Below are 27,119 nucleotides of genomic sequence, written 5' to 3' on the forward strand. Positions count from 1 at the left end.
CTGCACTCTGCCAGCTCCCTGTGCTGCACTCTGCCAGCTCCCTGGGCTGCACTCTGCCAGCTCCCTGTGCTGCACTCTGCCAGCTCCCTGTGCTGCACTCTGCCAGCTCCCTGTGCTGCACTCTGCCAGCTCCCTGTGCTGCACTCTGCCAGCTCCCTGTGCTGCATTCTGCCAGCTCCCAGTGCTGCACTCTGCCAGCTCCCCGTGCTGCACTCTGCCAGCTCCCCGTGCTGCACTCTGCCAGCTCCCCGTGCTGCGCTCTGCCTGCTCCCTGTGCTGCACTCTGCCAGCTCCCTGTGCTGCGCTCTGCCTGCTCCCTGTGCTGCACTCTGCCAGCTCCCTGTGCTGCGCTCTGCCAGCTCCCTGTGCTGCGCTCTGCCTGCTCCCTGTGCTGCACTCTGCCAGCTCCCTGTGCTGCGCTCTGCCAGCTCCCTGTGCTGCACTCTGCCAGCTCCCTGTGCTGCACTCTGCCAGCTCCCTGTGCTGCACTCTGCCAGCTCCCTGTGCTGCACTCTCCCAGCTCCCTGTGCTGCACTCTGCCAGCTCCCTGTGCTGCACTCTGCCAGCTCCCTGTGCTGCACTCTGCCAGCTCCCTGGGCTGCACTCTGCCAGCTCCCTGTGCTGCACTCTGCCAGCTCCCTGTGCTGCACTCTCCCAGCTCCCTGTGCTGCACTCTGCCAGCTCCCTGTGCAGCACTCTGCCAGCTCCCTGTGCAGCACTCTGCCAGCTCCCTGTGCTGCACTCTCCCAGCTCCCTGTGCTGCACTCTGCCAGCTCCCTGTGCTGCACTCTGCCAGCTCCCTGTGCTGCACTCTGCCTGCTCCCTGGGCTGCACTCTGCCAGCTCCCTGGGCTGCACTCTGCCAGCTCCCTGTGCTGCACTCTGCCAGCTCCCTGTGCTGCACTCTGCCAGCTCCCTGTGCTGCACTCTGCCAGCTCCCTGTGCTGCACTCTGCCAGCTCCCTGTGCTGCACTCTGCCAGCTCCCTGTGCTGCACTCTGCCAGCTCCCTGTGCTGCACTCTGCCAGCTCCCTGTGCTATACTCTGCCAGCTCCCTGTGCTATACTCTGCCAGCTATGCCCATTGCCACCCTGCCTCTTGCTCCCTCTCTGGTGAATTCTCTGCCTTTGAAAGGCGGAGCCGGTGGCCTTGGCCGCCTTTCCGCGACGTCACCGCGTCTATAAAAGGCGGCTGGGCGGGCTGGAGCGGGAGATGGCGGACAGCTGGCGGTCAGGACAGTGACTTTGTCTCCGGAGCCGGACATTCAGCAGCGGACCCCCCCTCACCCCCCGGAGCGACCCTCTCCCTCCTCAAGCCCCCCTCCCCCGGTGCTGCGGCGCCGCCTCCCTTCCACCGCCGAGTGGGATTCAACTGACCTGAGAGCGCGGCAGCTGGGCCTTGCCGGCCGCGCTTCCAACTTCACCCTCGCACCGACTAGAATCGCATCGGTTTAATTGGTGAGTGCGGTGATTGTTGTTGTCGGGGAGAGGACGGCGACACACGGATTGGGCTGGGGGGCGGGGGGGGCAGCAACAACCGCACGGGGCGGGCGGCGGATTCCGGAACAATCCGGCTGCGGCCTCCATTCATTCCACAGGCGGCGCGAGGGGGAGCTCGCGGCAATCAGCGGCCTCGGCTGGCAAACGGTCATCGGCGCGAGATCCGGGCCGACTGTCCCCGCGGGGGGGGGGGGCTGTCCGCGCGCCCGCGGGGGGAGGGGGGCGACTGTCCGCGCGCCCGCGGGGGGGGGGGGGGCTGTCCGCGCGCCCGCGGGGGGGGGGGGGGCTGTCCGCGCGCCCGCGGGGGGGGGGGGCTGTCCGCGCGCCCGCGGGGGGGGGGGGGGCTGTCCGCGCGCCCGCGGGGGGGAGGACTGTCCGAGGGGGGGGGGGGGGGGGTGACGTGACCTCTGGGACTGCAGGCTGAGATGTGGGGGGTGGAATGTTGTCTGAGCATTGGGGGGGGGGGGGGGGTTAATGGGTACCCCTGCCCACCCGGCGGGGTACCCCTGCCCACCCGGCGGGGTACCCCTGCCCACCCGGCGGGGAGAGGATGACCCTGCGGTGGGGGTGAGGCGGTCTCTCCTTTAGCTAGGATGGTGGGACACCTGTCGATGGGACTGATAGCGGCTGGAGAGCCGTTTGCCTGTCTGTCCTTCCCAGCCCCAGGAGGCAGATGGGTGGCTGGGTTGACAGATCTGCGCCCTGGGGGGGGAGCATCCTTTGCATCCTGTTTACTCTTGGAAACGTTGCAAAGAGGCGCGAAAAGGGATGGTGCTTTAAATTGAAAATAATAAATTGTCGACATCGAGCGCGTCGTGAAAATTGGGTTGGGCTCTTTAAATTTCGTCCACAACGTCTGATCAAAGCGTCTGCCCACACGGATAATAGGCAGGATTTAGTTTTTAGCTTTTAGTTAAATTAAATGAGAAAATCGTTATCATTAAATGAGAAAATCGCAGTCGCAAGAGACTTGAGTGGAACCGCCGATTTCCATCAACCGAAGGGTTGGGCTGTAGAGCTTAGACTGAATAGATTCCGTGGCAAAAACACTTGACCGACAGCTTAAAGTTTTATTTCTGGAATCCACAAGCACCTGAGGACTACTCGTTGACACCACAGATCAACCAACTCCCTGAACCCCTCCATATCGCCCTCAAATTATGCCCTGTTTTGGTCGTCCTCTATTTGAAAGGAAGTACATTTGAGGAGTTGGTTTTTGGAGGAGTTACATTGAGAGCATTGTTTTTGAGTCGTTTTTAATATAAATTTAGAGTACTCAGTTTTTTTTTCAATTAAGGGGCACTTTAGCGTGGCAAATCCACGGTTGTGGGGGTGAAAACCATGCAAGCACAGGGGGAATGTGCAAACTTCACATGGACAATGTTTTCTGAGTCTTTTGGACCATTGCATATCATGAGACCAATCTTTTTCACTGGTTGTAAGTAGCGAGCTGTGAGGAGATTCTCTTTCTTAAATGTCCGCTCCTCACAATAGAGACTCCCTGAGAGATGAATGTTAAATAAGAGACAGTTAAAGGCAAAATGGTACTTTACAGGATGAGGAAAGGGAGTTCTAGAATAGTCCTTGATACCTGAAGAAATAGCCCTCGTTGTGCTCAATGCACAAAATGCTTTTTGAAGTAAGTACAGTTGAATAATGGAGTTACATTTGGACAAGAATTTTCTGTGTGCGCAGGATTGAGAGTTTGACAGCAGAAATCTGGATGAATGCGGTTTGTGGAATAGATAACAGAATTTTGAGAGCTGCATCTTGCTTTTGTTGGGGGGGGGGCAGAGGACTCAATTTTCTTCCCCACCCCCATGTGACCAATCACCTACCCTGCACATCTTTGCATTGTGGAGTGAGACCCACACAGACACTTGAGTGAGAATATGCAAACTCAACACGGACACTGGGCTGGATCGAAGCCGGGTCCTCGGTGCCGTGTGGCAGCAATGCTAATCACTGCGCCACTCGGAAAGAGTTCCGTGTATGTTGGCAGCCCCCTGGTATCTGCTGTAGAAAGCATCTATCATACAGTAGAAATGCAATGCAGTTTGCACTTGATAGCTTAACTTGTATTTCCTGCTGAAATAACTAAATTTGATTTCTTGGAAAATGAATGACGACTTCATATCACCACTGCTGATAGATAGTATTTTAATGTTTTTGAACTGTAGCAATTTCAACAAACCTGCATATGTGATAGTCAAATCTCTCTGGTTTTGAACTGTACCAATTGAATCTGCTGTTTGAGAGGTGAAGTGATATTGTACTACATTTTCAGATTCACTTTTGGTTTATCTTCTAGATAGGAAGCAAATGATAGGGGTGAATGGGCTTATTGACCTAGTGTAGCGCTTTGGACCCATGTGGCATACATTGATTAATGGACAGATGGTATTCGATATTTATAGCATGTTCTCCTCTTATTTCCGCAGGATGAAGAACATCCCAAATCTACTGTGTCCACAATGGGTTTCACTTCAATCATTCTAATTGTTGACTGTTGTAAAAACCGTCCAAGACAGACTATTAAACACAGTGGATAGCAATTACTGCTGCACAATACTTCAGTGTAGTGCATATTAATCTTCATTATTTAATCCAGTTATTTATTACATATCAAAATATTTTGTTACCTTATTTTGTATATTTAAGTCAATAGTATTTTTTTTAAAACTCAGTACCTCTAAAAGCATTACAAGCCCGAGTGACCATGGCATTAGACGAGTACATATGGATGGTTGTAGTTGGTTTCATCATTGCATTTGTTCTGGCATTCTCGGTGGGAGCCAATGACGTTGCCAATTCATTTGGGACGGCAGTTGGTTCAGGAGTGCTGACACTCAAGAAAGCCTGCATCTTAGCAACCATCTTTGAGACGGTGGGTTCTGTGCTGTTGGGTGCCAGAGTCAGTGAAACCATCCGCAAAGGAATCATTGATGTGGACACTTTCAACTCGACTCAAGAAGTGCTAATGGCTGGATCAGTCAGTTCCATGTTTGGTAAGTAACAAATAGTGGAGTTCATAGATCATATAATTTACAGTGCAGAAGGAGGCCATTCAGCCTGAGTCTGCACCGGCTCCTGGAAAGAGCACCCTACCCAAGGTCAACACCTCCACCCTATCCCCATAACCCAGTAACCCCACCCAACACTAAGGGCAATTTTGGACACTAAGGGCAATTTATCATGTCCAAACCACCTAACCTGCACATCTTTGGACTGTGGGAGGAAACCGGAGCACCCGGAGGAAACCCACGCACACGCTGGGAGGATGTGCAGACTCCGCACAGACAGTGACCCAAGCCGGAATTGAACCTGGGGCCCTGGAGCTGTGAAGCGATTGTGCTATCCACAATGCTACCGTGCTGCCCACGAGTTGCCTTTATCGTGCTGGAATCTTCGGCACACACTGCCATTAAGTTTCTGGACGTATTCTGGATAATTGAGCTCCTGTTTGATCAATGTTCTGGAAATAGTGGTTGAGATTGTAGATTTGTGATCTTTGTAGAATACTAACATTTTGTTCTTCTACAGGTTCTGCTGTCTGGCAGTTACTGGCTTCATTTTTGAAGCTCCCAATATCTGGTACCCACTGCATTGTGGGTGCTACCATTGGTTTCTGTTTGGTGGCGACAGGTGCCCATGGTGTCAAGTGGTTGGAGTTACTTAAGATTGGTGAGTTTGTGGCTTTGAGTGCATTTCAAATGTGCAACATCACTGACTTGAATCTTGAGAAGAAGAAAATTGTAAAACCTGAAGGCTAACCATCTTGATTCACAGTAGAAATTCTTACAACACCAGTTTAAAGTCCGACATGTTTGTTTTGAATCACGAGCTGTCTGAGCACAGCTCCTTCCTCATGTGAATGAAGAGGTGGTTACCAGAAATATATATGTAGACAAAGTCAACGATGCAACACCGCATCTCCACATCATGGCTATAATCTTGATTCAGATAGAGATTGTGGCCTGGATGGCTGTGCACCAAGTCAGTGTTTACGATCCAAAGCAAATGATAATGACAGGCTTGTTGTAAATCCAATGTCAACACCAGCTTTTGTTTAAACACAAACTCGTACATAGTGTTACAGTGATACTGTACATTGGTTACAATCTCAAATGTTCAGACTGAAATGTGGGTTCTTCATATTTAATATTTATTGGCACTTGCTGTGACCGCAGCAGCTGAGGTCACAATGAACACAGGTTTCTAAAACGTTGTGAGATTGCCTTGTATTTTTAGGGCTGGTAGATGTCTGCACATTAAAAGTTTGTTACCTTTTTCCCCAATTTATACAGTGGCTTCTTGGTTCATCTCACCACTGCTGTCTGGACTCATGTCTGCTGCTGTCTTTTACTTTGTCCGTTACTTCATCTTGCACAAGGTAGGAAAATGTGGCCATTCGGACTAAAGAAATATGATCTGATTCTGTATGAAAGTAGCTTGTGGCTGAAGTTGGTGCTTCCCAAGAAAAAGGAATACAGTTGTTATTGGTGACATGGAGTTAGCACACGGCTTCAACATTGATTCTGGCTCCTCTGGTGTCTCGCTTGTAAGTGGCCCATGTAGAATTGAGCAGGACCTGAAGTTTAATCCAAAGGTGAAACTCAACTATGTTACCACAGCTGAGGTGTGATTATGAGCATGCCACAATTCACTTCATACTTAAAGCTCGGCTGTGGAAAAACACTTGCTGATGATGGAATCCACAGAGGCTTGGTTGTAGTGAATGGGGTGGGGAGTGCGCAATGAACCAAGGATGCTATTTTCCTCCCAATTAACTATTTCTGGGCTGTTGTATGGAAAATTCAGAACGTGTTCGATCTGGTTCATGTGAGACTTGATCTTCAGAAGATAAGAGACTGGAAGAGAAAAATTAATTACTACTTGCTTCCTGGGATGACTACTTTGCATACTGCTGGAAAAAGTCAGCCATCTGAGTAATGGGAGGTGGATATCTAACAATGAATCCATACTCATCAGCATTTGGTTCTTGCTCGGGGAATGGCAGGGAAAAGTGCTTCTATACTGCTCCAAAATAGCTAGTCCAACTTGGAGTAATTTGTTGCATTAGTAAACCACGTTTACATGATCATCATTGAGGATTTTAAAAATATAAATAAATTTAGAGTACCCAATTCTTTTTTCCAATTAAGGGGCAATTTAGCGTGGCCAGTTCACCTACCCTGCACATCTTGTTGGGTTCTGGGGGTGAGACTTGCGCAGAAACTGGTTGAATGAATGTGCAAATTCCACATGGACAGTGACGGAGGGCAAGGATTGAACCCGGGTCCTCTGCGCTGTGAGGCAGCTGTGCTAACCACTGTGCCACCTTGCTGTCCATTATTGTCGATTGCTTGGGTTGCATAATTCCTTTGGCAGGGGGGGAAACAAGTTCCAAGGTCGGTTCACTAATTTTGCTTTGCTTTCGGCCTTGCATAGTTGTTCGTACTTGTGTACTGCAGCCTATGTTCAGTTGTTTTGAATGTCATAGTATACTGGTACTGAGCCTGAACCATGACAGTCTATTCTTGATATCTGGAGTTGCCACCAAACAATTATTTAGTTACTGATGGACCTAGTGTTTAAATGAGGTGATGTTTGAATGTGGCTCCTGTGAGGATTCAGGTGAAGCTGAACTCCAAAACAATATCCAGGAGGAGCTCTATTGCCATTACAATGCTCCTTCATTGCTCTGTACCCTCACATTGTCCTTTGACCTCCCAACATTTCTCGAGGTTCAATTCTGACCTCTTCAGGACCCCATGTTAATTCCTCCATTGTTGAGATTTGTGTGACTTTTTTTATAGAACATACATTGCAGAAGGAAGCTATTTGGCCCATCAAGTCTACACCGACCCAATTAAGCCCTCACCCTAACCTATTTGGACACTAGGACTTTCTTGTGCTTGTGTTCCAGTACCCCTTGCAATCCAAGACCAGGTGCATTTGCATTCCTAATAGCTGCTTGTAACTGCATGCTTGAGTTTGTATTCCTTGTTGTAGTGCACTGAAGTTTCTCTTATCAACATTTAAAATTTGTTCAGATGCTGTTTGTTTCTGAAAAGCTGAGATTGGTTTGGTTGGAACTAATGGTCAAAAAGTTTTATTTCTTGCTTGTTGATGTTGAATTTGTTTTGTTGCAGGCTGATCCAGTGCCAAATGGACTCCGAGCCCTGCCTTTCTTCTATGCCTGTACAATTGCAATCAATCTTTTCTCTATCCTGTACACAGGAGCACCTTGTAAGTACTAAATGATGAAAACGGAACTGCAGCTCCTTTTTTAAAAAAAAATTAAAACCTTGAGCATATACCTGCACAAAGCCAAGTTTCATTCCCATCAAGACACATAAAGGATTGGTTGCAGAAGTCTTTGAAGTAGCTTAGATACTTCTGCATTATTCATTCATGTGTTCCACAGTCCAGTCCAGTTTTTTAAAATAAAAATTTGTGCCTTTCATTGGTTCTGCCCATGGTCTTTCAGTCATGAACCGGATGGGTGTGTGGTTTTGGACAATGTGTACCAGCTGGTCAAGTCTGAAAATTATAGCTATTTTAAACCTGGATCTGAGTAATAGATATGAGCTGATGGATAACAAGTCATCGTTGTCTTTGAAGTACGGCTCTCTAAATTTGGTTTGGGTGTAGAATATATAATGAACAGTTGCATGTCTTGCAATTTAGACTAGGGATGAGGTTTGGATTTTAATATTAAAGGGAGAAGCGTTCTCTAGCCTTGTAATTCTGTTAATTTATGGACAACAGTGTCTGAGTAATTGCTGTTTTTGAAAGGGTAGCTTGGGTTTTGCATTGCTTAACTGTAGAATTTAATCATTTTGTCCCAGTGGTTTCAGTTGGTACCCAGCCAACTTCACTTATTTCATAATATATTTTCAAGTGAGGTAGGAATGGTAGCATCTTGGATACTTGCTATCATCTAATTCTAAAACTCTATTTTCTTTGGGCAGTTCTGGGATTTGACCGGATTCCACTTTGGGGTACAGTGCTGATTACATTGGGGAGTAGTGTCATCTGCGCCCTCCTCATTTGGTTTGTCGTCTGTCCCAGAATGAAGAAAAATATCGAAAGTAAGTGAAATTTACAGACTTCTACAGTGAGCTTTCAGGTGAGTGTGCAATGATGTGAGGTCCAGGATAATGAGAATTGGTTAGGTTTATATAGAACTATACAATTCCGATAGTGCAGAAGATGGTCATTTGGCCCATTGAGTCTGTATTGACCCTCGAGGAGCACCCTCCCATGGCCCACTCAGCCTTATCCCCCGTAGTCCCACCAAGCCTGCACTTTGGGCTGTGGGAGGAGACCGGAGCACCCGGAGGAAAGCCACACACACACTGGGTGGAAGGTCCTGGGTTTGACTCTCGGCTTGGGTCATTGTCTGTGGAGTCGACACATTCTCCCTGTGTCTGCGTGGGTTTCCTCTGGGTGCTCTGGTTTCCTTCCACATGTTACGTAATTTGGACATTGTGAATTCTCCCTCTGTATACCTGAACAATGCCGGAATGTGGCAACTGGGGAATTTTCACAGTAACTTCATTGCAGTGTTAATGTAAGCCTACTTGTGACAATAAAGATTATTATTAACCACAGTGCTGCCCCAATTTTGTGAAATGGGTGTGTCCCAGCATATATCACAAAGCAAATTTTGCCTTTCTGTATAGTAAATCTAAGTTACAGTTCTCTAGATTTTTCTTGGGAAGAAGTAACTTGCACACGGGAACAATAGAAACTTGGCACCAAAATAGTTTTCTCTCTTTCACCCACCCAGTGTTTTTAATTTTACTGCTTCACCTCCAGGAAGCTGACCCTTATAACTATATAGTTGGCCTTCAATTTGTTTCTCAAATTACAGGTACCAGCCTCCCCGGACAGGTGCCGGAATGTGGTGACTAGGGGCTTTTCACAGTAACTTCATTGAAGCCTACTCGTGACAATAAGCGATTTTCATTTTTTTCATTTTTCAGGTGTAGTTTTTTTGTTAATGTGTATGCTGTATGAAACTACTCAATTTTTATCAATTAATTTATATCAAGATTTGTTTCATTACTTTTGTTCTTGAGGAGTGGTGTCTGCTAAATAGAGGATCATTAATACAGATGTTTATTTTGGGGGTTTGTTCGAGCACCACTTGAGTGCAAGTGGTTTCCCCTTATACTTTTTCATAGTTCTTTTTGTCATAAGTTGAAACTAGCATGATGTTGTTTGAAGTGAGTGAAGAGCAAAGATGTCTTCAATTACCAAATGACTTGGGAGTTTATGTGCATTTGATTGAAGTAGTCTGATGCACAGTTGTCTTGTTTGAACAGCAAGCAGCATTATACAAAGCCAAATTACAATATTTACTGGTCTTAATGTTACCAGTCAGTTACTTGAGACAGACCGGGCTACCTTTTATGGAAGCTAGAATTACACCATGTGTACATTTCAACAAGCTGGATGCAGTCGTGTCTGCAAACTTGTCAGATGCAGGGTGTTGCCTGCTGCTCGTCATTGTTGTGTTGTGCCTGAAATGATGGGAGAAAGCATGTATTCCAGAACTTTGATCATTCATTATCTGCTTAGATTGGTGAATAATTCAGATTAGATTTGGGTCTGAAGTAGAAAATGTTTGTTTATTTTATAAATCTGTATTTCATTTGTGTAATTAAGGCTGAAGATGATTTTCTGTTGTGATGTGTGTTGAACAGGAGAGGTCAAAGCCCGTAAGGCACGCAACAGTGTACTGGATAAGAAAGAGGATGATTACTACTCCGTAAGTAAGGATGAACTGGAAGAGCCTCATTTGAAAGTTCTGTTGACGGATACAGCATCTGAAATAAAGACTCCCATGACCGAAGGGGTTCCTGTTCTACCAGCAAAGCAGAGTTTAGAGAAGCCAAGTGGAAGAATCGCTTTCATAGGAGACTCTGTAGAGGATGTAACAAAAGAAAATGGAGGGATGAATGAAACTAACATCGACCATGTGATGAATGGTAAGATATTGAATTATTCTTTTAAAATTTGGGTCTGAAGATGAGGACTGAGGTGGTGCACATCAAATTATGGATAAGGGTTAAAATATCTACATATACTCATCAGAGCAACAACAAAGCTTGCTTCTCATGAAACAATTATTCTAGCCAAAGCTGCTGAGCCCCAGGTCATTTTCAGTGAGGAGTTTGCACATTCTCCCCATGTCTGCATGGGTCTTGCCCCCACAACCCAAAGATGTGCAGGGTAGGTGGATTGGCCATGCTAAATTGCCCCTTAATTGGAAAAAAGGTGTTGGGTCCTCTAAATTTATAAAAAGAGGGGGAAAAAAGTCAAATATGCAGGGAATCTGTCAAACCTTGTTGGTTTCTATCCATCCACTTTTACTTGCTGACCTTGATTGGCTATTCTTGTGCTTTAAGTACTGGAATTCAACTGACTGCTCCAGAAAGTTCGTTTTCATTATTCCTTGCATGGAGTTGAAAACCAGCAGTTTTATTATTTGTATTAGTTTTGATACACAATTTGTAAGCTTGGGTGATCATTGTATTTCATTTGGGAAACATGTTTCTTATTTTTCCAATAAGCAGTGAACTCTTCTTCGCAGAACTTAAAGCTGACTATTTCTGATTAACTAGCTTAGGATTGTTACCAGATTGCTGATTCCGAAATTAATTTAGCAGAATACGTAACTTGCGTTAAACTGAAAACTGTTCAGTTTGTCAGCTTATTTACTGATAGCAGTTTGCCCAGAAATATGCTTCATCCTGCATGTTAGGGTCTTGAGTGGTGTTGGGTATTTGATGCAATAGCAAAATGTATACTGATATATGTAGACTGTTTGGAAACTTTAATGATTTGATCATATCTGTTGAAGGAACCGTGCAATTTGGAAACAGTCATGTTCAACTCAACCAGGTTATTGGTCATCAAACGAGTACCAATGGCTACGCTGGTCACTATCACACTGTGCACAAAGATTCAGGATTATATAAAGAACTTCTTCACAAGTTGCACTTAGCCAAAATGATTGACTGTGCGGGAGAGTCGAATGAACCAGGTAGTAGGCCACTGCGGCGTAACAACAGCTATACGTGTTACACAATGGCAATCTGTGGCATGCCTCTTAATTCCTTCAAGCCCAAAGAAGGGGAAGTGAAGGCTGAGGAAATGGAAAAATTGACGACAACTGGCATAGAATCGAAAAAACGTATCAGACAAGATAGTTACAGTAGCTACTGTAATGCAATGGCTGATTCCAACAAGAGTGCCGAGGAGGGAAATGAGAAGCTTGAAATTGAATTGGGAGACCGCAAGTGCAGTGATGCCTCTGTGGAGGAATGGCATGAGCAGGAAAAGCCTGAAGTTGCATTATTGTTCCAGTTCTTGCAAATCCTGACTGCGTGTTTCGGCTCCTTTGCTCATGGTGGCAACGATGTCAGGTGAGCAACCTTTAATGCAGAATCTTTAATTTTTGTTCACTTTACTTTAAAATGGCTTAACAATGTGCTACTTGACGGTTCTGCATCTTTTCATGAGTATGAAGCTAAATACCAGTGATAACTAAAAGCAAAATACTGTGGAGGCTGAAAATATCATGTTGCAACAGAAAATGCTGCTATTTGTGTTTGTGTATAGGACTTTTGAGGGAAGAGATAGAAATGTGATGGATTTTCTACTACTGCAGAGAGGGTGTGGAGCAGATATGGTCTGAGATAGCTGGAAGCTGACTCGTACATTTGACCAATATGTAAAAGGGAATGTTAATATTGCTGTTAACGACGACAGAAGGTGCTAATAGTATAAATATATCACAATGACACAGTAGCCCTGTTAGGGGTAGGGCCCTGTGAGAATTTGTTTAAATGGATGACTTAAGTCCATGGTCTGGACCCTTTTTAATGTGCCTAATTGGAATATGAGTGACTGTCTTCTAGTTTGTGTTGTGCTTCACTGAAACATTGCAGCAAAGGACAGAAATGTGGGCATGGAGCAAGATAGTGAATTGAAATAACAGGTGGCATAAATCATGCTTGCAAATTTGAGTGGAAGTGTTCAGTAAAGCAGTCTGTCTGCATTTAGACTCAGCTGTGCAGGGGCAGACCAGAGGAAGGGCCTGTTCTGTGCTGTACTGTTCTATGTTCTATTTGTGGAGTGAACTAGGATGTCTCTTGAGACAAAAGTTCCCATTTCCATCTTAGTCTTTGACACTTAGATGACACTTGTTTTGCCTTGCATCCATAACACTTGTCAACCGTAGCTGCACTCTGGCCGAGTCCTGACATTTCGTCGAAGACCTAGATTCTGGAAAAAGTCATGTTTTTGGAGGCATTTCCATTGCTTCAAACCTTGTCAGCTGAAGGGATTGCTGTCATGGGGGAGCAGTTAAAATTAGTGCACATAATGCAATAATTGGAGGAGCATTGTTCAGCACGGATTGTTGCTTGATTTCAGTTTGTTGTGGAAAGGATAATGCATTTAATGAAAAGTAAACTTTTGAACCATAATCATTGAACAATTAGTTTTCATCATAGCTAGCTAGAAATTCATAACTCAAAAGGTTAGCATGTAATTCCCAAATATGAATTACAGGGCTCTACCTTCAAGATGGATGACTACAGGGCAGCAAGCATGGTGGCTGTGGTTAGCACTGCTGCCTCACTACGCTGAGGACCTGGGTCCAATCCCGGATCCAGGTTACTGACCATGTGGAGTTTGCACATTCTCCCTGTGTCCCACCCCCACAACCCAAAGATGTGCAGGGTAGGTGGTTTGGCCATGTTAAATTGGCATTTAATCGGGTGTGGAAAAATTTGGGGACTTTAAATTCAGAAGAGAATTTTTTTCAATGAAAAATAATTGAGAAAATGAAAACTGGGGCTTTTCGAACTGATGTTGCAGTGAATAATTGAGTTGACATTTCTGAAATGTGGGGTCATTTGCATGTATTTTATGCAGCATTTTTTAAGTGGTTGTTTTGGTAGATGTTATAATATTTCCAGGAATCTAATTGCAAAATTGAGGATAGTGATTGCAGAACATTAATTTGATATAGATTAGTGTGCATAAGTTATGCATGTGGAGATGCCGGCATTGGACTGGGGTGAGCAGTGCTCAGAAAGCTAGTGTTTGAAACCAACATGTTGGACTTTAACCTGGTGTTGTAAGACTTCTTATTAAGTTATACATGGGAAGACTGTCTCAATAAACTCCTTTTTGTTTTTCAGCAATGCCATTGGTCCTTTGGTTGCTCTGTGGGTTGTTTACTACACAGGAGATGTTAACTCAAAAATGGAAACTCCAATCTGGCTTCTCCTGTATGGAGGTGTGGGCATATGTCTTGGTCTATGGGTCTGGGGACGGAGAGTTATTCAAACAATGGGCAAGGATCTGACTCCAATTACTCCCTCAAGGTAAGCGAAGTTCATCAGTTTCTATGATACTGCTATGTTCATATGATCCATTTGCACTCCCAAGTCGGTTTGCTGACTAGAATTTAGCATGCTCTTGGAGCTCAGGAAGGTCAAGTTGAAGGAAGTAGGGTTTATTTTTTCCATGCTCATAAATATCTGGATCTAATTTACTGTGCAATAATGGAAATTAATTGCTTGAAACCTTTTTTTGTGAACTGGTAAAAGTCATTTTTTGCTTGAGGTAAGGAATTTTGACACGATAATATCATTGTATCATGCCAGAGTCCAGTTCTCAGTATGGGGGTGGGAGGGACTGTGCCTCTGCTTCTAAGTGACTTTGTTATTGACAGCAGCCAACCCAGATGCTTCTGGCTGTTTGATAATGGAGATTCCATACGCTTAAAAAGGTCCATTGAAATTGGTCGTCTAGGGGCATGTTGCCCAGAGATGCGTTCTTTCAGTTAGTGGTTTTCTCACAACTTAAATTCTGAAAGGAATGAGGTGTAATATCTAACGGCTCTCTCTCAATCTTTTGATACTGGAGTGTAGAAAACAAAACTGGAGATTCAAAGTCAGATGGTTTATTTTTTTTATAAGCAATTGATGAGATTGTAATATCTGACATTAACCAGTATAAAATTAAATTGCTGCATAAATGGTACAATGTGTTAATTTTGGATTATTGTTTACTTACAGTGGCTTCAGTATTGAATTAGCCTCTGCTCTGACTGTGGTAATTGCTTCAAATGCTGGTCTTCCTGTCAGTACAACACATTGTAAGGTGCGTGTTATGGACTTCCTGAGCTGAACAGTTGATGCAAAATGTCTGTTTTCTAGAATTAATTGAGTAAATGTTTTGAGATTGTACCTCAATTTGCAGTCTTGATGGCTTGCCTTGAGAAGCATGTTGATGACCAAATTAATGAGAATATACTCTCTCTAAGGTGCTTGATTTACCATGGCACATAAAATAGTAATTGAAGGACATCTGTCTTTCACAAACTATTAACAAAACAGTAACTTAAACTTGGTCTTATTTGTACAGGTTGGCTCAGTTGTGGCTGTTGGCTGGATGCGTGCCAAGAAAGCTGTTGATTGGCGTCTTTTCAGAAACATCTTCATAGCTTGGTTTGTTACGGTCCCAATCTCTGGTCTTATTAGTGCTGCAATTATGGCTTTATTCCAATATGTTATCTTGAAAGTGTACTGAACAACTGCCCAAGCACCATCCATATTGAGGCAATGTTGCTGTGGCTATTACCCTGCTTCAGTAGAGCAAGTTATTCAGATTGTGAATCCTGTAAACCAGAAGTCAAAACAATCACTTGTCCAACTTTGCTGAATATGTGCTATACAAATTCTGTTTCCATCATTTTGTTTGTCTTGGAAATGTGATGAAGTACTTCAACTTGAGAAATCTTGTCTTTTTTTTTGTACAGTGAGTTTATTACTGCATGTTTTTAATTAACGAGGCATATTGCTATATAATACTGTGAACAATGAACTTGAGCTTCTTTAGAACATTTAACACTTGAAACAAGTATGCATAAAGCACTGGGATTCTGATTGAGCCACTTGCATGTCTGCTTGGGGCAACATAGTACCAAAAAGTGCAAGATTCACATGCACTGTTCTTTTACAAGTCTTCCATTTAAAACTGAAATTAGAAAAATATTTCTCATTTGTAAATGAAGTTAAATGTTCATTAAAGATTAGCAAGCCTTGCACTAGACTGGTGTGTTTTTTAAGATTGCAACAAAATACAGAATTGTGTTCAAGTCTTTGTATTTCCATAAGTCACATGTATGTTAAATTACATGTGGCTGCTTCAAAATATCCAACTTCAGGTTCAAATATTACTTCACTATACCAATGCAGTAAAAAGTCATGGAAAATAAAATCGTACCATTAGAAAGAAGGATGGGAGTGGTGTTGGACAAGGATTGGTGCTGGGACTAATTTATTTGCACATGACTGATTGCAGTTGTAATTACAAACTGTACAGATGCAGCACATTTTGTCCAGAAAAGTTCCAAGTACAAAAGAAACCTCGGATGATAAGACACGGGAGCAGAATTAGGACACTCGGTGCTCTATCATCGCTGATTGGGCATGCATGTGCAGTGCGGCTGTTTTTTTTTTAAACAGTTGCAGCTTCGTGTTTTAAAAGTTCGGGGAGGGGGTTTTATTCATTTAATTTTTTTTTCATTTATTTTATTCATTTTTTTTACAAGTTCGGGGGGAGGTTTATTTGATAAAATTTTACAGGGAAAAAATGCAGAACTTTGGAGAGATGGAGACTCCATACTTTCTGACACCGGAAGGCTTCACCTTCATCCGACAGGATCCATTGGAGGAGCGTGCACGAGGGCTGAAGGGACCCAAAACCATTTCTTCCATTTTTGTCAGCAGCAAACAAGGTAAGAGAAAAGGGTGGGTCGCTCGGGTCGACCAGTGTGGGTCTACGGTTGACTGGGTTGGGTCCCGAAGGTTGGCAAAAATGGGTCTATCTGTCTCAGAAATACTTAGTGATTTGCCCTCCACAGCCTTCTGCGCCAAAGCGTTCCACAGATTCACCACCCGCTGGCTGAAGAAATTCCTCATCTGTTTTAAAGGATCGTCCCTTTAGTCTGAATTTATTCTCTGGTTATAGTTTTCCCTACAAGTGTAAATATCCTCACCACGTCCACTCTATCCAGGCCTCACAGTATCCTGTAAGTTCAATACGATCCCCTCCTCATCCTTCTAAACGGTAATGAGTACAGACCCAGAATCCACAACCATTCCTCGTACGACAAGCTGTTCATTCCAGGGATTGATCTTGTGAACCTCCTTTGGACCCTTTCCGAGGCCAGCACATCCTTTCTTAGATACTATTTCCAAACTGCTCCAAATGTAGCTGCGACTGAACCGAGTCTTGTACCAGGTTTCAAAAGGTATCTGAAATGTTTGTTCAATTATTATTGCTGTGTGCAGTTCCAGTCATATTTTAGAACCCTACCCACACCAAACTCCTGGTGGGGGTATTACTCTAACTGCAAACAAAACAAGGGAGAGGGTTCAGATGAAGGAGTTTTGATAACTTTGAAAAAAGCCAATAATCATGAACACTAACAGAAGTGTCTAACACCAATTTTTTTGGGGTCATGCAGGACAAAAATAAGGTGATGAATCCTGGCTGGAAGTGAGTGCATGTAGCATTTGTAACGTTATGGCTATATTTATGCTGTAAATTGGAATAAGTTGTTTCCTAGCCATATGGTGTCAAGAGCAGGCTGGTTATTTGTAGGTTATTTGACAGTGTGAGGCATGACATCAGTATATGGGTGAGCAAGCATGTGGAGTTGAATAATCAAAACAATAAAAATAAGTGTGGTTTATTTGCCACCTGAAAAGAATTTGGCAGATTTTGGTCTTTTAGATTGGGCAAGTCAGATTGTGATGTCAAACTGGTTACAAAACAGCCTGGATATGTTACGTGAATTTACAACCGTATTCAAACAATAGGTTCTGAAATTAACCAGCAAACATACAATTGTGGATCTGGTCATGTCATGAGACTGGATTAATGCATGACTTGACAGAAAAGGATCCTTTATGTAAATGGTCATTGGGTTCAGAAATGTCAGTTAAATTCCTCATGGTAAGATAATATGGAAGCTGTAGCAGACATGAGAGAAATCAAATCTCTTATTTCATAGACCAGATTGCACCATCCCTCAATGGATACACTCATGGAAAAATAAGTTTTCAAAAATTGTTCCCAACTCAGGAGTAACTTAATATGGCCCAGCCTCCTACCCTGCAATCTTGGGAGTGTGAAGTTAAGATTCATGCGCACACTGGGAGAATGTGCAAACTCCACACGGACAGTGATCTGGGGCCAGGACCAAATCCATCTTTGCTGTCGTGAGACAGAAGTGCTAACCACTGCCACTCCTATCTATGGGAACAATGTCAAAGAAGCAACTAAAATAAAGATTTGTCCCTTCCAGGGTAATAATAAACAAGGCAATAGCAAAGATTTCAACAATATTTTACCTCAGCACAGTAAGAGACAAAATTGCATTGAAGGCTGACAAGTTGTTGCCCATCAGTTTTTTTGGGCACTGTTCTTTTAAAAAGTGGCTGTAATGACAGGAAACCTTTTCAAGATTGCCGAGATTCTGGACTAGGCCCAGCAAATTGCAAAACTGCAAATGTAACAAAAAGGAGATGAAAAGCACAACCATAGACCAGTTGTGATTGAATAAATGCTCGAATAGCTAGACAATAGTGTCGAGCCAGTCTGATTTTGTGAAAGGGAAATAGTGTTTAATAAATTGATGTCAGAAGCAGGGTGAATAAAAGGATTCAGCAGTTGAATTCAAGGCATTGGACTATTTCCTATTTAGTGACATGGATGAAGAAACTAATATCGCCAAATTTGCTGATGAGAGAGGAGAGGTAATTTGTCAGGATGGGGTCTTAAGATCAGAACAATCCAAACAGGACATTTTATCTTGTAACTGAGGTAAGACATGCAAATTCTGAAGTCCTTGTCTTGCCTCACCAGAAACTCCATATCCTTAGTCTCCTTCCATCTTTTCCCACCTTCTATCATATTGGATTTAAAACAGTACTGCCACACCCTCTGCAACGTGTCCAAACTGTGCTGCCGGGGCAGTAAGTGAAGGTTGCAGCTTCATGACTGGGACTGATGTTTGGTAGGTATGTGAAGTGTGAACATCATTGCAATAGGTAGTGATGTACCTGGAAATTTGATTACAGATTCAACCGCTTCTCATGTTCTCATTCATCCCACCAAACAAAGCAAATTAATCTGAACTTGCAAGAGGAATCCTGGATGAGGTCCTAATTATTATCCAGTGGCTCTTGAATAACATAGTAGAGGGATTTTATGTAACATTAAATTCATATTTGGATGCGTAATAAGTGTAAACACCAGCTTGCAAGATAGTTACAGCAGTTGATCAATTCTATCTCCACAACACTTCACAGGAAGACTGTGGGAACTAGGAAGTAGAAAAGCAATTTGACAGAGCTCTGAGACTGATCGAACATTTGCACTTTTGGGTAAGCTGTCTTGTGAAAGATGCAATTCCAAAAGATAACTTGGATCAAGAGGAATGTCGATTACAGGGTCATTCTATCTTTCCTTCCTTGGATCCATCAGCAGCTTCAACGGTCTCTCGTGCGTTCAAACCTATTTGTGGAGATAGTTACAGCAGTTCTATCTTGCAAACTGGTTTGTACTTGCTTATAATCTCCAAGACTTGAACATCTATTTTACGCCTTTCCCTTTGTGTGCAGTTGTGATAGTGATTAACCTTGAAATAGTACTACGACTTTTTTTGAACAAGTACCAGATATATTTGCAATATCCCAAGTGCCAACCCGGATTGGACACTCGCCATCGCGAGTGGTAAAGAAGGCTGTGAGCATGATCACTCAGATAAAAGCACTTCTGTTGGTACTGATACAGGATTTGAGTGAATGACGCATGGTCTCTATTACTTATCAGCATCAGACAAGGATATGGGCACACCCTTAACCAGGAACAGGTCCTGACAGAAACATTTAAAAAAGTTATTGAGGCATTTATGCATTTGCACATCAAATACAGTCACCAAACAAGCCAACAGGGCTGCAACTAACTAAATCAACTAAATATCCAATGTTCCCCCCCCCCCCCCCCCCCCCTGCTGCCATCATAACTGTTCTCAAAGAAGTCGATGAAAAGCTGCCATCTCTGGGCAAACCCCTCCACAGATCCTCTCAAAGCAAACTTTTATCTTTTCCAGCCTGGGAAACTGCCAAGTCACTCACCCACACCCCTGGTTTCGGCCCTCCCCAGACTCCATTCTAATAAGATCCGCTCCGGTTCCCAGTTCGAAGGCGCGAGAGGACAAATTTAATCTGCCGCTAGGAAAAGCCTTTAAATATCTGCAAGTACAAGCCGCCGCCACTGAGGATACAGGACAGGGTGGGCTCCAGCACCTGGGAAGGGAAGGTGTCGAATATCTACCAGGAACTACAGGAGGCGGAGGAGCTCAAGTGCAAGTGGGAGGAGGAGCTAGGTGAAGAGTTAGAAGTGGTTCTCTGGGCAGGGTTAATTCCTCCTCATGTGCCATGCCCTGTCTAATTCAATTTAAGGTGGTCCACATGACGGCAGCGAGAATGAGCAAGTTTTTTGGGGTATGAGGTGCCCTGCAAACCATACCCACATGTTTTGGGTATGCCTGGAGCTTAGAGAGTTCTGGCAAGGATTCGTGAGGGCAATGTCCAAGGTGCTTAACACATCGGGGCCGAGTCCAGAGATTGCGATCTTTGGAGTGTCAGAAGACCCGGGAGTTCGGGAGGGGGACGAAAGAGGCCGACATCTTGGCCTTTGCCTCCCTAGTAGCCCGGAGACGGATTTTATTAATGTGGAGGGACTCGAAGCCCCAGAGTGTAGAGACTTGGGTTAACAACATGGCTGGGTTTCTCAGCCTCGAGAAAATAAAGTTTGCCTGAAGAGGGTCTACACTGGGGTTCTCTCGGAGGTGGCAGCCGTTCGTTGACTTTCTAGCGGGAAATTTAAATGTCAGCAGCAATCCGTAGGGGGGTGGGGGTGGAGTGAGTGCTTCATTGGGATGGTGTGGGAAGACTGGGTTGCGTGGGATAATATCTATTTAATTGTTATTGTATATTCTCTTTTTTGCACTATGTTAATGTTTTGTTATTACTGTTACTACTGTTTTATTATGAAAAATTCTGCAAAACCTTAATAAAAATACTTGTTTTAAACAAAATCCGTCTCCGGTTCACCAGGGAGGCAAAAGCCAAAACATCGGCCTCTCTCGCCCCCCTGGACTCTTCTGACACTCGAAAGATCGCCACTTCTGGACATGGGACCACCTTCACCGCCGGGCCTCCGACATCATCGGCAAACGTCCTCCCACTTGCGCTTCACTGCCCCAATCCATCAACTCCGTGTAAATTTCTGACACTTTAATCTCCCTACCCCTGTTCAGAAACATAACTGACAAGCAGTCCCAAAAATATGTAAACACTTGGATAAACTCTACTCATTACTTATTGGCGGGAGGTTTGCGGGCCTGGGGGAACTGGAAGATAAATTTGGGCTTCCCCAAGGGAACATGTTCAGATACTTGCAGGTAAAGGCGTTTGCTAGGCGACAGGTAGAGGGATTCCCTTTGCTGCCCTCGCAGGGGACGATGGACAGAGTGCTTTCGGGGGTGTGGGTCGGAGAGGGGAAGGTGTCTGACATCTATAAGGTAATGCAGGAGGTGGAGGAGTCGTCAGTGGAGGAGCTGAAGGCTAAATGGGAGGAGGAACTCGGGGAGCAGATAGAGGACGGGACTTGGACGGATGCCTTGGAGAGAGTCAACTCTTCCTCCTCATGTGCGAGGCTTAGTCTCATCCAATTTAAGGTGCTGCACCGGGCCCACATGTCCGGGACTAGGATGAGTAGGTTCTTTGGGGGTCAGGACAGGTGCACCAGATGTTCGGGGAGTCCAGCGAACCACGCCCATATGTTCTGGGCATGCCCAGCACTGGAAGAATTCTGGAAGGGGTGGCGGGGACGGTGTCGAGGGTCATGACATCACTTCCGCCAGATCATTTCTACGACGTCCAGGCTATCCCCAGCCGAGGTCCCGGCCAGGGGAATGACTCGACCCACTCGGCAACCTCCAATTACTTCAAGACAACCATCGAGAATACAATAATGTAGGACCAGTGCTAGGTGGGTCCACCTGACCACGAATATCTCTGTTCATTTTTTTTGAAAAATATTTTTATTCTCCATTTTCACATGTTCTTCAGAATTTACACCCCACCAAGAAACAGTAAACGGTAACGAATACAATGTTAACCCCTCTACCAACAACAACGATCTCATCCGACCACCACCCCCAAACAACGGCCTGCCTGACAATATAAGCATCAAATAAAACTAAACCTTCCAAGGAAGAAAAAGGAATCGCCCTGGTCACCGTTGACACATATCGTCCAACCCACCCCTAATATTCAATGCCATCCAATTTCCAAAAGAGTACCGTGAATGGCACCCATGAATTGTAGTCACCCCCCCCCTCCACCCAAACTCCTCCCCTCCACTTCCTCTCGTAAACTCCCCCCCCCAAACCCTCTTGTAAACTCCCCCCCCCCCCCCCCCCCCCCAACCTCAGTCCCTTCCCACAGCTTTTCACCCCGGCTAGACTAACCAAAATTTGTACTACCAGACTCCAATGGCTGCAGCCTCTCCCCCCACCTCACTCTCGTTCACTGGCCGGCTTATACCGGACAGCGTGGAGGCCCCTGCTCGGGTCACCTTCCCTTTGCCCGGTCCCAGGAAAACCAAGAAATCCCCTTTTGTATGCAACCCCAGCATACACATCCAAGCCCCAAAGAACCATCATTGCAAATGAAAGTCCCAACTCTTCCAACCCTTGCCCAAATATACAGCATTGACTCATCTAGAACATGCACCAACACGCAGTGAAAAAATAAAGTTACATAAGGCTACATCGGTACACGACCCGCTCTCAGCCCCATCTCAATTCTGCCACAGTCCTTCTGCCTTTGCAAACTCCTCCGCCACTTCCAACCTCCCAAAATAAAAGTCCTTGGATTTGTAGGTCACCCTCAACTTAGCTGGGTATACTATGCCGCAATGCACCTTGCTGATATACAGTGCCTTCTTCACCCGGCTGAAGGCAGCCCTCCTCCTCGCCAGCTCCACTGTAAAGTCCTGGTATATGTGTATACAAGCTCCAGTCCACTGCACCACCCGCTTCTGCTTTGCCCAGCACAGGACCTTCTCCTTCACGCTGTATCTACGGAAACATAGTTACTACTCTTGGCGGCTAACTCGCCTTTTGTATAGGCCTCCATGACCGATGAGCCCGATCCAGTTCGTATCGCGAGGGATCGTCCCCCTCCCCCAATAGCTCTGCCAACAGTGTGACAAAATACTACCGTCAGCCTCGGGCCTTCCATCCCTTCGGGCAGACCCACGATCCTCAGATTCTGCCACCTGGATTGGTTTTCCAGGTCTTCCATTTTGGCTCGCAGACCCTTGTTGATTTCTATCACCTTCCGCATCTCCTTCCCCATCGAGGGGAGTTGATCACTGTGCTGCGGTAATGCCTCTTCCACTTCCTTCAGTGTCTCACCTTGCTCTCGCAACTCGGCCGCTGCGCTTGATACCGCCACCCTCACCGGGGCAATCGCCTCCTCCACCAGCACTTTCAAAACCACCCCCATCTCCTTCATCACTTCCATGTGCTTTGTGAACTGTTTTTCAAGTTCCACAATCATCAATTTGGTCATTTCTTCTGCTGTGAGTAATGCGGCCTTCCCTGGTGCTCCAGCCTCCGCTTTCCTTACATTTCCTGCGCTGACTTTTCCACTCACCTGCGAACTTTCATTAATCCCCTTTTTCACGGCTGTTTTTTCCCCCCCAAGCTTAGACATATCTCCCCCATGTGCCTTCTTACAGTTTTTTCAGCCTCCGTTGCCCCTGGGACTGGGCGTGAAAACCCCAAAATTTCTATTCCCGGGCAGGAGCCCTCAAGTGTGCAGCTGCCTCTCGCCCGCCGTCAAAAGCATGGCAATGAATTATCAAAATCAAATCAGGAACTCGCCTCCAAACCCTCGACCAGGTTCAGGGGAAAGCCCTGCACCCATCTGCCGAATCAGTCAGGATAAACACCATACAGCAGGATTTCAATGACACGAAGACGAAACCTCACCATAGACAGTGCTCATTCTAATGCAAGAACCCTGATGCGCATCCACTGCTCTTCAAAAGGTATCCCGCAATCCTTTGAAGTGAGCTCCAACAACCTGCACCACAGAGCCGAGATTCTCACTGAGACAACACCTTCAATGGCGGCCATCATCCAGGTGCACTCTGGACTGCCGAGGCGAAAATCTGCTCAACAGCAACTGTGCCTCTACAAGCAGGGCCTCACCCCAATCGCCATGAACAAACAAGGATTTTAGCATTGTATCTTGGCTCTTCTTCGAACAAAAACCTATCTGGAACTTCCAGGGACGTAAGTGCAAGCCATATAAGCCAAGAAAAGGAGTATGAAATGTGAATTAGGATGAAATGAAGGATGAAGAGATGAGCAGAGCTGGAGCTTATGAAAACATAACATCGCGCCCATTCACATCACATGACCCCCCCCCCCCCCCCCCCGGTCATGACTGCATAATTAAAGACAATGCCATTTTTCTGGGAAACTGAACTATATTTCAGACAGTGTAGATCACATGTTGGAAAAACTGAATCAATGAAAACTTAACTCAATATAAAAAATACATTTGTTCTGAAGCTTTCCACTCATAAAAGCAATTGGAATACAGTGCTCCATAAAGTTGTCTTGTATCTGGTTAAGAATGGTACAGTAACTTTCTTAGTGACAGGGAAGATCATGCCATACACCTGAGGGGTTCTAATGAGCCATTCAATACCACTTTTCTGGAACATAGATCAGCAAATAACCGAGTCATCCAAGAAGAAACATCCAAGAAGAGTTATTAATTTAAAATACTTTGATGTTCCATGTAGCCGATTGTGGAAGAGAAATCCTGGTTCTCTTATTTCCTCTTAAACTGCATTTTGATTTTAAATACACCCATGTATTCATTTACATACTTTTACTCTATTTAGGACCAGTCATAATTTAGCAACTCATTAGGATACTTGTACAACTTCCCATCATGAAAACTTCTGCATTTCTATTTTTAAACCGAGTTACTTTTACGTTTAATATAAGATATGCAATCACCCAATTACTCAACAACAAATGGAAAGTATTTATTCATTCTTTCATGGGATGGGATGATGGATGACCATTTGTTGCCCATACAACCTACAAGGTTCCCTCTAATCCACACACCATCCGGACTTGGAATTATATCACTTATCCTTCACTGTCAAGGGATCAAAAAATCTGGAATTCCCTGCCCAGCGGCTTTCTGGATGTACCTGCACCATCACCACTTCAAGGACAATTATGGTTGGGCAATCAAAACTGTCCTTGCCAGCAACCCCCACATCCCATTAAAAGATAGAGAAAGAAATTGTGCTCCGATGTGCTATGGCACTTAAGTGATGTGTTATCAATCAGAATTTAATCTCAAATCACAGAGATTAATAGAAAATTGCGTTTTCAGAGGTGCTTAAAGGAGGAGAGAGAGCATTCGATCAGATTTTAGCACCATGGCGTTTGAAGGCAGAGAATTGGTGGAGAGATTAAAATCAGTGATGTGCAAGATGCTAGAATAGGAAGTGCGCTAAGATCTGGGAAAGTTGTCAAACAGGAGGGGGTTTATAAAAACAAGGCCATGGAAAGATTTGAAGACACAGGTGAGAATTTTAAAATTCAGATAATGTCAGTGTAAGTCAACAAACTCAGAAGTATAATAAACAGGAGAATAAGATCAAAAGGCTCCTCACTATTCAATGCTTTACAGTTCAATGCAATCATGGCTAATCTTCTGTCCGTGTGGAGTTTGCACATTCTCCCTGTGTTTACGTGGGTTTTGCCCCCGCAACCCGAAGAGGTGCAAGCTCTGTGGATTGGCCACCCTAAATTGCCCCTTAATTGAAAAAAAAAATTGGGTACTCTTGAAAAAATTTTCTAAATCATGGCTGATCTTGAGCTTCAAATTCACTTTCTGTTCCGCTTCCCTGATCACTTGACTTCCTGAGAGGCCAAAACTCTTATCAGTCTCAGATTTAAATACAGTATCCACAACCTTCTGGGGTCGAGAATTCCAAAGATTCACAACTCTGAAAAAGTTTGTCTTGTACTGTACTGTATTAAAGGTTCCACATAAACAACAGGCCCTGCATGGAAATATCGCCACCTGCAGGTTCCCTTTCCAAGCCACATGCCGATCCTGACTTGGAAGTATATTCCTGTTCCTTCACTGTTGCTGGGTCGAAATCTGGGAGCACCCTTCGCCATGGATTGCAACGGATCAAAAAAAGCCCATTGCCACCACCTTCCCAGGACCAATTAGGGATGAGCAATAAATGTTGGCCTCGCCCACGTCCCGAGAAGGAATGAACAGAAAAATCCCCCACTCCATTGCACAACTCTGCCACCATGATGGCAGCACAACCAGTTTTGGCCACTGAGAAAGTGAAAGAGAAAGTTCTGGCGTCCATTTGCGCCCCAATTTTCTATGTTTCTCTGATTAAGAGCAGGAGACACGTGGTGGCCAAAAAGAAAAAGAAATGCTCACCACATCCGACTTCAGCTGGGGCTCCCCTCCTCCTCTCTGGACAAGACTGCAGCTGAGTCCCGGACCAGCAATCCTACTCAGATCGCTTAATTTCACCCTCCACAATGAAGTGGAGGCAGAATGACCCATTAAAATTCCACCCTCCACAAATGGTGGGGACGGCGTCTAAAATGGCGGCCGGGCGAGCTCTTGTCATCAGGAGCAGGGCGACCATGCCGGTGGAACGAGAGAGACAGCCAATCTTGGTCTCGCAAATCCTCCTTCTTCATCAGCGAGGCTGGGGAGAGAGAGACCGGGGTTAAAAATAGACTCACTGAACGGGCAGCGGCGACGGTTTGAGGAGCGCGGCTGGCCAGCGCCAACGACAGACCCGTTGCCACGGAGACGGCTTGGCTCTCACCCGGAAGCGGAAGCTGCCACCACCACCACCAGGGGTCAGCTTCCTGCGCCATCCGCCCGCAAGGGGGGAAGCCGAGTGTGAGGCAGCTGTCATGGCGGATGTTACCGCTCGGAGCCTGCAGTACGAGTACAAAGCGGTGAGTGAGAGCCTAGGCCTCCAAGCCTGGAGTGGGCGAGGTGGAGGGGAATTGGGCTGCCGCTTCCCTCTAGCCCGAACTCCGTGGGGCGAGGAGAGAATAGCCGGGGTTTTAAAGAGGAGCCCGAACGCTGAGGCCTGGCCTAGATCGAGTGGATTGAGGGCAGACATTCAAGCCGACCCGAGCTTTGCCAGGGAATGAATTGGGCTGGTTGTTACTTGTGTTTAATCTGTACAAATGTAACGGAGGAATGGACCGCGGTGTCGTTGCACGAATTGAAGCTCCGTTTCATCCAAGTTGAGGGGCGATCTGCTGGAAGTTTTGAACACGTTCAGGGCAACACACGGGTCGCTTTCTGATAATCCCTGTGACCATGCCATTCTGAAATTCCCTCTCAAGGGTG

General features: G+C 45.2%; 3 protein-coding genes across 6 annotated transcripts in view; 2 read left to right on the top strand and 1 right to left on the bottom strand.

Moving 5' to 3' along the window:
• The window catches only part of LOC119957314 (cytosolic purine 5'-nucleotidase-like), a 150,444-nt gene extending 123,956 nt beyond the window's left edge, over nt 1–26,488 (bottom strand). Inside the window, exon 1 of one of the 4 annotated variants that reach the window (XM_038785182.1) lies at nt 26,181–26,488. The gene's annotated coding sequence lies outside the window, so the exon portion shown is untranslated. Of the gene's footprint in view, nt 1–1,374; nt 1,502–26,180 lie in introns of those variants that run through there. The other 3 variants (XM_038785180.1, XM_038785183.1, XM_038785181.1) reach the window with 3 other exon arrangements.
• Nucleotides 1,322–15,640, top strand: LOC119957313 (sodium-dependent phosphate transporter 1-like). The gene is made up of 11 exons (XM_038785175.1): nt 1,322–1,455; nt 3,939–4,505; nt 5,041–5,181; nt 5,805–5,890; nt 7,653–7,749; nt 8,475–8,594; nt 10,215–10,499; nt 11,375–11,939; nt 13,725–13,910; nt 14,607–14,691; nt 14,956–15,640. The coding sequence occupies exons 2-11, from the start codon at nt 4,217–4,219 to the stop codon at nt 15,118–15,120; spliced, it is 2,019 nt and encodes a 672-aa protein (XP_038641103.1). The 5' UTR covers nt 1,322–1,455; nt 3,939–4,216; the 3' UTR covers nt 15,121–15,640.
• A 96-nt stretch (nt 26,489–26,584) lies between the features above and the next one.
• Nucleotides 26,585–27,119, top strand: part of snrnp200 (small nuclear ribonucleoprotein 200 (U5)) — a 34,419-nt gene continuing 33,884 nt past the window's right edge. Inside the window, exon 1 of the mRNA XM_038785174.1 lies at nt 26,585–26,716. Within this exon, the coding sequence (XP_038641102.1) occupies nt 26,672–26,716 (45 nt within the window). The 5' untranslated portion in view covers nt 26,585–26,671. The remainder of the gene's footprint in view (nt 26,717–27,119) is intronic.

This window comes from Scyliorhinus canicula, chromosome 26 (genome assembly GCF_902713615.1).
Source record: "Scyliorhinus canicula chromosome 26, sScyCan1.1, whole genome shotgun sequence".
NCBI lineage: Eukaryota > Metazoa > Chordata > Chondrichthyes > Carcharhiniformes > Scyliorhinidae > Scyliorhinus > Scyliorhinus canicula.